This window comes from Vicia villosa, linkage group LG6, assembly GCF_029867415.1.
Source record: "Vicia villosa cultivar HV-30 ecotype Madison, WI linkage group LG6, Vvil1.0, whole genome shotgun sequence".
NCBI lineage: Eukaryota > Viridiplantae > Streptophyta > Magnoliopsida > Fabales > Fabaceae > Vicia > Vicia villosa.
Genome location: NC_081185.1, coordinates 43,902,056 through 43,912,394, shown reverse-complemented (window position 1 = coordinate 43,912,394; position 10,339 = coordinate 43,902,056). Strand labels below are relative to the sequence as shown.

Sequence of the window (10,339 nt, the reverse complement as noted above, 5' to 3'; positions counted from 1 at the left end):
CCAGAGCAAGCAATTAAGAGGTAATTACCCTTAAGTTATAAAAATTCGTTCTTTTAGCTTTGCAGGGCTATCCATACCATAGGAGGGTAGGAAGCCCTTTTATTGGATGTAAAGGGTCATCAAGATTATCGTTCGCCACAGACTGTCCCTACCATAAAGAGGGCAGGTAGTATAAGGGAAGGATATAATAGTCATTTTTAGGCAACCAGTGAGGATACCTCAGCAATCGAAAGGAACTATCATCATCATATCCTAGGCAACCTCGAGGGACAAGATCATATAACCGAAGGCAACATCAAAGGGACTTATGATCTTTAGTGATGATAATGAACTGAGGGCAACATTTGCTAAGGTATCCTCGTATCCGAGGGACTTGACTATTTTTGAAGTATAATTAGAGGAAACAGGCAACAGGCAACAGGCAACAAGAAGGGTTACTATTAAAGGTGTGTGTGTGGCACAATCAGGTGATTAATTTCAGATATATTATCTTGTAATTAGTGACTCTAAGTTCAATTCAAGGTTTTCACTCCCTAAATTACTAACCACGCAATTAATTATACAGAAAATAAAGCAGAAAAATAAAACCCTAATTAACTATTACATCCTGTGAGCACTTACAAAATAAGGCAAAAACTTTGTGGAAAAACCACAAGAAATAATTAAGTAGATGATAAACCTGCAAAAAATCAAGTGATGGTGATAGAAAGCTTTTTATAATAGGCAAAATAAAATCAGGGTCAGAAGGCAAAAGGTTAACACCAAGAAAATAATGTTAATAATAGAAACCTAAAATCATCAAACCCTAATAACATTGACCTAAAGTGACCTGGAAACCCTGATTTGATTAACCTAAAGTCAGTCTAAAATTAGTTAACCCTAAATTAAAATCAAATTATTTAACCTAAATTAATTATTTAATCAAATTATCTAAATTAGTTATCTAAAAAACTAAATAAAGGTTATTAATTTAATTAGTTTTTCTAAAATTACTAACTAAATTAATTATCTAATTATCCTAAAATTAAAATCTAATTAAATTAATTACCATTAGTTACTATTATAAAATAAGATTAATAATAATAAAAAAAGGATTATAAATTTTTTTAAGAATAGGAAGAAAAGAGATTAAATTAAAAAAGGTTTCTTTAAGAAAAAGAATAAAAACAATTGACATCAAAGAAAAAAAAACAAAAAAAATTAAAAACTTAGCGTAATTATCCAGTGCAGTGGATCCTGAGGACATATGGTGGTCCTGCGCTTCTTAGTGCGTTAGATCTGAGTTTGTGAAGAAGCAATGGCAGATATGAGAGAGTGCACCATAAGCGTGAGTGAATGTAGTGCGCTGGATCACTAAACCTGAAAATTCAACAAAAATAATGTGCAAGAGGCAGGGATCGAACCCCTGCCCATGTAGTGTGAACCAATAACACGCACGTTTCTCCACTCAGGTTGCATCACTGAATTGTCAATAGACGGAAATAAAAATAAATAAAAGAAGCGTGGATTTTGAACTGGGCCAGCGCGCACGAATTTATACGAACCAGTGATGTGAGGAGAGCACATCGTCTTCTTCGTGACAACCTGCAGACAGACTTTTTGCAGCGCTTTTTACAAATTAACTGTAAAAGCTCATATCTATCACACTTGTTAATCACAAAAACATTCATACTGACGTAAAAATCCAGAGGAAAACCATGGTTCAATTCGATTCATCCTTGCGAACTCGGCCATGGCCTTAATTTGGCCTAATCGTCCCCATCTCACAAAAACCCAATTCGAAACCCTAACATTCGTTAATGGCAATCCACAGTATAATCACGCAACAAGCAAATTCATAACCCAGAATCATTTTAAACATCAAAACAAATCATAATATGCAACTTAAATTTATGTATGATGCACGAAATCATGAAATCGGACTCAAAAAAATTTGCTCAGTGATCCTTCAGGAATGTGTTAGAATTTTCCAAACGTCTTGAATCAAGCTACAACTCCAAGAATGATTTTGGTTTATTCTTCACTTTTTATGCACTTAAGTAGGGCTTCCAAGGCTGCAAAAACGTGCCTTAGGGGTCTGGAATGATTGCCCTCTTATAGGTGAAGGATTTAGGTCAATAAAACTCAAGCAAATCCCTTTGAATCCATGATTGCCAATTTGAAAAATTTGATTGAAAATATGATTTTAAAAGCTTCTAAATTTGGCCAATTTGATCCAATCTTCTTCCAATGAATTGGTGCACGAAATTTGATTGATTTTTGGAGTTAATGTTGATTGGATTTGATTAGAATTATGAGCCAAATTAAATCTTTGATTTTTCCCTTGATTTATTTGAATTTAATCACTTTTTAAATGAATAAAAATCCATAATAAATCAAATAAATTCGTGGCAATTGGATTTTGGGCTCTACATATCATGAGTATGGAGATTGGATCCTAAGAATATGGGCCTATTTACAAAAAATTCATTTTGAGGCCTTTTCTTTCACATTTTTCCCTTTAAAATTGTCCAACTTTGACAAGGCATATCTCCCTCAGTTTTTAAGATATGGAGGAGTTCTAGGACTTTTTGGAAACCTCAAGATGTCCCCTAAAAGATACTTTGGAAGATTTTTTTCATTTGAAGATTTTATCTTGATGATATAGGCTTTGACAAAAAACTACTTTTGGTTGACTTTCAAAAAGGACCTGTAATGTTTTGGTCCATATCTCTCAAATGAAGCATTTATAGCCTTGGCATGTGAGAGACAAAGTTATAGAGAATCCAATTTCCTTCAAATTGAGATTTGGATGGAAAATTTCTGATGTTCCATGTGAATGTTATGGCTGGTCAAAGTTCAGTTGACTTTAGGTCAAAAAACCCTAATTTAGAAATTTTGAGTTTTGTTGATTCTTGAACTTTCCTTGATGAATCATGATCAATCCTTGATCAAATGATGAATAATACTTCAAAATGAGGATGTTGACCAAAAATTAGGAATTTTGACTGTACTCTGACCACAGTTGACTTTTAGGTCAAACTAGTCGACTGTTGACTATCTGTGCTTTTTGTGAGTCAAAGCTTGAAATATAGTGGGCAAATTTTGGGGTATGACAAATCCAATTAAATCCGACTTTATCTCAATTAAATAAAAATCCAATAATAATATTATTTCTCTACATATTCCACTTTATTAATTCTTCGATTAACCGAATAAATTCCAACTTCACTTAATAATCCGAACATGTTTCTCAATAACACCAACGATTCAATTAATTATCAAACTTCATCCAAATTAAGTAAATAAATCCTTATTTAGTTTAATTAGTCAGTTAATTAAATTCGGGTTGTTACATGGTCCACCATTACTGCTTTTGTGTAATTAACCCCAACGTGGGTTACTCCTATATAACCCTCTCAATCTTTCTTATTTTGTTATTCCAAACCAACGATAACTTCTCTCTCTCTCTCTAAACAAAACAAACTCTTTTGCTTTCTTCATCATGTCTTCCTTTAACAAAGAAAACATTCCTCACATCATCAAGGAAAGAATTCTTTCTCCCATTGATTTTGATGAACAAAAGGTTGATCTTACCCTTATGTTCGCAAAGCAGAACTTAGAGTATTACCTAACCATCCTGGATGGACCTATTTATCCATATGTTCTTGCCAACTTTTGGAGAAATGCAACCGTCCACAGAGACCGTGAAGGCAGAGAAACTATCCACTCCAACGTCTTTGGCTTCCCTATCACCATTACTACAAAAATCATTTAAAAAATGATTAAGTGTGAAGCCATTGGAGCTCGCATTGCTGAACATGATAGCAAGCTTGTCTCTGACGTCCTAAGGGTGGTGTTTACTGACCCCAACAAAGCATTTACTGCATTTATAGGCAGGATCTGGCATCAAGTTTTGGTTTTTAACTTTCGTCCCAGGAAGGAAGATCAAGACAGAATAATGCTTGAAGATCTTAGGTTCTTATACCCACTCCTTCGCATGGAAAAGATCAACATACCTCTTGTTATTTTCAATTATCTCAAAGAAGTTATCATGAGCTCACGCTATGGTGAAGTCATTTTCATCCCTTACGGAAGGCTTCTGACTCACATCTTCATCAAGACGGGTGTGATCAAAAAGATGCGTGCAGCAGGATTATCAGATTTCCTTGCAACAGAGTGTGGGGGAAAATAGATCTAGAGAAGTTGCGTTTTGGACGTGACTAAAGTTATCTTCTAGGGTTCTTTTATTACTGATGATGCATCCTTGGTTCTATGCATCACTTTTTGTACTTCTGCGTAATATGTAGCCATTTTGGCAAAATGAATATTTTGGAATGAAATATATATTCGCCATTTAAGCTTATAATGTTAACTTCTGATATCTACGTTGTTGCAATCTTAACCTCATGCATAAATGGCTTATATTTCTTTAAATACTTCCCATTTACTTTTAGGTTCCTTCGATCCTCTGCTAGTTCTTCTATCTCATAAGCATTATTTGAAAATGCTTTTAGAATTCGAAAAGGTCCTTCCCAATATGGAGACCATTTTCCCAAAGCCTTATTCTTTTTATCCATAGGTAATATAACTTTCCAAACTAAATCATTTATAATAAAAGTTTTACCTTTGACCTTTTTGTTATATGATCTTGCTATTCTCTCCTCCTGCCTCCTCAAGACTTCTAACGCGCGCAACCTTTCTTCGTCTAATTCTGTCAACTCATTCATCATCATCTCCCAGTATAGGTTATATGGGATTTCTCCTTGCTTTTGTATCCGTACTGATTGCAAGTAGATTTCGACAGGTAAGACTGCATCATGTACAAACGTTAACTGGAAAGGTGTACTATTGTTGCTTCTTTAGGAGAGGTTTAGCAAGCCCAAAGCACTTGATTTAATGTCTTATGCCAATTTTTTGGCTTTGTTCCTACATGCTTCTTTATCAAACCAATGATTACTTTGTTTGCTGCTTCGACTTGTCCATTTGCTTGAGCATAGTAAGGTGTGGATGTGCAACTTGAATCCCATTTCTTTTGAGAATTCTTGCATCTTTAGACCAGTAAATACTGATCCTTGATCTGTTGTTATAGTTTCTGGGATTCCAAATCTATATAATATCTGTTTTTGAATGAAATCTATGACCGTTTCTTAATCTACATTTACCAAGGGCACTGCTTCGACCCATTTAGTAAAATAGTCAATTCCAACATGAATGTACCTTTGACCTTTAGATGAAGTAGGTCGAATTTCACCAATTAAATCTAAATCCCTACCCCTAAATGGCCATGGCGTGATAATTGCGTGAAGCTCACTTGCAGGAGCATGTTGGATTCCTGCATGTATTTGACATTCTTGACAGCCTTTATCAAATTCTATACAATCCTTTAGCATGGTAGGCCAATACATCTCGTATCTGAAAAGCAACCATTTCATTTATGTCCTGCTTGATGTGCCCCACATGTTACACTATAAACACTAGATAATATCAAGTACGCCTCATTCTCACCTAAACATTTTAATAAGATGCCCTTAGGAGTTTTCTTGAATAACTCGTTACCCATCAAAACGTACGACAAAGCTCTATACTTGGTTTTTTTGTCTGTGCTCACGAAGGATCTTTAAGATATTCTATAACTGGAGTTCTCCAATCTGTGTTTGTTAGAGTATCAATAGCCAACACTTGGAATTCCTCTTTGTTAGCGTACCTAAATGATTTCTTTCCAAGTCACTTGGAGATAATTTGGTTGCCATTGCTTTTCCTCTTCAACCAATTCATCTAGCTTCTCCTTTGAGATCTTATTTCCTGAAGCTATTTGTGCTAAATCATTAGCTTCTTGATTTTTAATTCTAGGGACATGCTTTATGTCTACATACTCGAATTTTTTAAGCAACCTGTTTGCAATAACGAAATACATGATCATGTTCTCCTTGATGCACTTATATTCCTTCGTCAGTTGCTTGATTACCAATTCTGAGTCACCCTTAATTTCGACCCTAGTTTCCCCCAATTACAACAAGGCTTCAAGTCATGCTATTAAGGCTTAATACTCTGCCTCATTGTTAGAGCATGAGGGTCCTTCGGTTCTATACTTGAGTTTTATTGGAATTCCATCAGGAGAAATTAGTAGAATCCCAACTCCACTACCATCTTTATGGGTGGAACCGTCGAAGAACAATCTCCAAGGTTTCAACTCAACTAAGAGTTGAGGAGTTTCGACCACTGCGTGATCCACTATAAAATCTGAAACTATTTGCCCCTTCATAGCTTTTAAAGGCATAAAGACTAGAGAGTACTCAATTAGGGCTAGAACCCATTTTCCAATTCGACTATGCATTATTGGCTTTGATAACATGTACTTAATAACATCAAAATGCGAAGATACGTACAAATCTATTGACTTTGTATAATATTTGAGTTTAGTACATGAAAAATGCAAACATAGACACAACTTTTCTATCGAAGTATATCTAGTTTCTGCATCATTTAACACCCTACTTAGATGATATATGGCCCTCTCAATGCCATTTTCATCTTCTTGCGCTAACATACTACCTATAGTAGTGTCTGAAGCTGATATATATAATCTCATGGGCTTCTTTCCGTTTGGTGATGACAAGATAGGCAGATTCGTTAGATACTGCTTTATCTTTTCGAATGCCTCTTGGTGTTCATTTGTCCACTCAAAATTTCCATGTTTCAGACGCAGAAGAGGAGAGAAGGCTTGAATTAGACCACTTAAATTTGAAATGAATCTCCTCTGGAAATTTATCTTCCCTAACTAAGATTACAATTCTTTCTTAGTCAATGGCGCTTTGGTCTCCATAATAGCCTTTGTTTATTCTGATTAATTTCTATCCCCTTTTTGTGGACCACAAAGCCTAGAAAATCTCCAGCCTGCACACAAAATGCACATTTAAGAGGATTCATCTTCAAGCCATGTTTTCTCATTCTTTTGAATGATTGGCTCAGATGAGTTAGATGATCTCCATCTGATATAGACTTTATTATTATGTCATCTATATAAACCTGCATGAAGGTTTCAATGTAATCATGAAAAATAGAGTTCATTGCATGCTGGTATGTTGGCCCAGCGTTTTTAAGACCAAAAGGCATAACGATCCACTCGTAAGTGCCTATTGCCCCTAGGCAACAAAAGGCTGTTTTAGAAACATCCTCTTCTGTAATGAAAATTTGATTATACCCGGAATAACCATCGAGCATGCTAAGATATTCATATCCTGCAGCCGAGTTAACTAGCATTTCTGCCACAGGCATAGGATATTCATCCTTAGGAGTTGCTGCATTCAGATCACGAAAATCTATACACACTCTTAAAGAACCATTTTTCTTAATAACTGGAACTATATTTGCAATCCATTCAACATACCTGGTGGTTCGGATGAAATTGCAACGAAGAAGTCTTTCAACTTCCTTCTTAATCTTCGAAAGGATCTCTGGGGCGAACCGTCTTAGTGTCTGCTTGATGGGCTTCTTGCCATCCTTAATAGGCAATTTTAGTTCGACCAGATCTCTCTTCAAACTAGGCATTTCATCATAGTCCCAAGAAAAACAATCTTTATTTTTCTTTAATAATTCAATTAACCTGTTTTTCATCTTGGGATCCAGTTTAGTACTAATGTATGTAACTCTGTTCACGGTTCCATCTCCGAGGTCAATCTCTTCTAAAGGGTCCTGAGCTAACATCTTTGCGCTTGATGATCCTGGATATTTCTCAAATCCCAAAGGTTCTTCATCGTAGATAGCGTCTAGCCTTTGGTTTTGCATATCTTCGTGTACTTGTTCTTCAGGAGGTTCTAGCATTAATTTTGCCCCCTCTCATGTATCATTTAGCATAATACTTTTGGCCTGAACAACCATGTCAATAATTTTGGCTTTGAGAGCCGCTATTCTTTTGTTTTCAGCCATATAGGCCGAAATATTTTCAAAGAATGAAGACTCAGACATAATCAACATCTTCGTTCCAGCCCGAAGGCCGTATTTCTGTTGATCCTTCTTTAGGGTCTCCCATGATCTCACGATTCCATTGAAAACCAATTGGGTGGAGAGTCAGAAAGTATAGAGCATTCTTGCTTGGGGAATAAACATCTTCAGCTGGACCACATGGGCTTATATTTCCCATATTCCTGTCGAAGTTTGCCTTATCCACCTGGTTTACATCGTTCATGAAGTAACTTTGGTCAACTTCTATGTTTTCTACTATGCCATCTGTTCTCCAGATAGATACTTGTAGCGGTGAAATTGGTGAGACAAGAATCATGGGAAGACTTAGCTCATTTTAAACAGAGTCTCCATCGGGCTTTATTGTTTCCAAAAAGGAATGGGTGAAAGAGCGGATAAAACCCACAGAAGTTTTTAAAATCAAAACTAATAAAATTATCAGAGTTCTTGCTACGGAGGGTTTGTTATACAAGGGGAAGGTTTTAAGCACCCCTCATATCCATGGCACTCCGTGAGAACCTCTTTGTTTTGTGTTATTATCTTTTGTTTATAAATAACCTTTTTTTGTGAAAAACCTATGTGAAAAACTTGTTTGAAATAGAAAGTGATCTCGATAAGATATCGCATCTTAGGCCTACATACCCCTTAAGTGCAATAGGGAAGTCAGAGCTTTTGTAGTTCCTCTTTTTAAAAAAAGAGAAAAAAAGGGGGCCAAAGTGGCCAAAATCTTTTTGGGTGTGATCTTTAAAATACTCACAAGTTTTAAAAGAGGGTTAAGCTTTAAAATACTTAACAAGTTTAAAAGAAGATTAGGCTTTAAAATACCTAATAAGTTTAAAAGGTTAAGCTTTAAAAATACTTAACAATTTTAAAAAAGGGATTAGGCTTTAAAATACCTAATAAGTTTAAAAGGTTAAGCTCTAAAATACTTAACAATTTTGGAAAAGGGATTAGGCTTTAAAATACCTAATAAGTTTGAAAGGTTAAGCTTTAAAATACTTAACAATTTTAAAACAAATCAAAGAAGGACCAAGCTTTAAAATACAAGGTCAATGGGTTAAGAGAAGTTTCACCGGGAATAATTCTATTCTTAATACTAAGGTTTCAAAACAAAAAGGGTTTGGTTACTCTTTAACAATACTAAACACTAAACAAGTGAAAAACTTTAAAATACTTGACACAAAAATAAAAGAGATTGGAAAAGAATTTAAGTACCTTGACAATTTAGTCAATATCATTCACATCCTTTGGATAAAACATCAAGCTTAAACAATTAACAATAAATACCTCATGGATGTACAAGAACAAACAAGTGAGTGTTAACAAGCAAGAGATGGATGTATCTAAACCCTTGGATTCAAACTCATGTATGAATGATGAATGATTAATGTGATGATTAAACATGGGGTTAGATAAACAAAATAAATAAGAGATGATATTTAAATAACAATTAAGTACAAAGCATGGATTAAAATCAACAAGTATGTACAAGCACAAATAAACATGGATAAACAAAGATCAACATGTTGCAAATTTTTTGGTTAGGGTTTTAAACCTAAAGATTTTCAAATTAGGGTTTTGAAATTAGGGTTTTGAAGCATACACCTAAAACTTATTAATTTTAATTGTTAAATACCAATTTCTTTAAGAGAAATGGTATAAGGGTACATAGATAAGTGAATGACACTCTAACCTAACCCTAAATAAGTATTAAAAAAATTATACTAAGTCACTTTAGAAAAATATTCAAAGGGAAACATATTTTTGTTGATTTTTCATATATTAAAAGACTTGTTTTTGATTAATTTTAAAATGATGATAAAATAAATATTTTTGTGATTTTTTAACATGGTATGAAAATACTCAAAGTAAGTAAAACACGCAAAAAAGAAGGGATTAAAAAGACTAATTTACCTATTTTTGGTGATTTTTCAAAGTTTATGAAGAAACTAAAGAAACAAGTGATAAAAAAATAAGAAATGGTCCTCACAAGGCTTGAACTCAGGACCTTCACCATTGCAACACAAAACTTAACCACTGGGCCAAGCGCGCGCTCTGATCATTAGGCCCATCCCATTTCATTACATACTAAAAAAAGTTAGAAATGTTAAAAATAAAAAAGGAACAAAAGGTCTGGGGCGAGGAGGATTCGAACCCCAGACCTGGGACATGAAAGGACTAAATGCGCGCTGATGACCAAGTGAGCTAACGATGTATTCAAACAATACACGCCTTGCAATAAATATAAGATAAACTTGGTCATGAATGGAATTTTTCCAGACTTTATCTTCTTCCTTGAACTCACGAAGAACAACATTAACACAACCATGGCGCCAAGTTTGAATTTTATCAAAACTTAATCAATTTAAACAAAACAAGACATCAAAATGATCAGCAT

The 10,339-nt window shown here is 34.6% G+C and overlaps 1 protein-coding gene across 1 annotated transcript; it reads right to left on the bottom strand.

The window, feature by feature from the left end:
• Positions 1-4,364: 4,364 nt before the first annotated feature.
• On the bottom strand, positions 4,365-5,387 carry LOC131613601 (uncharacterized). Its single transcript, XM_058885255.1, has 2 exons — positions 5,294-5,387; positions 4,365-4,792 (listed from the first exon to the last, which is right to left on the bottom strand). The coding sequence occupies exons 1-2, from the start codon at positions 5,385-5,387 to the stop codon at positions 4,365-4,367; spliced, it is 522 nt and encodes a 173-aa protein (XP_058741238.1).
• Between the last annotated feature and the right edge of the window lie 4,952 nt (positions 5,388-10,339).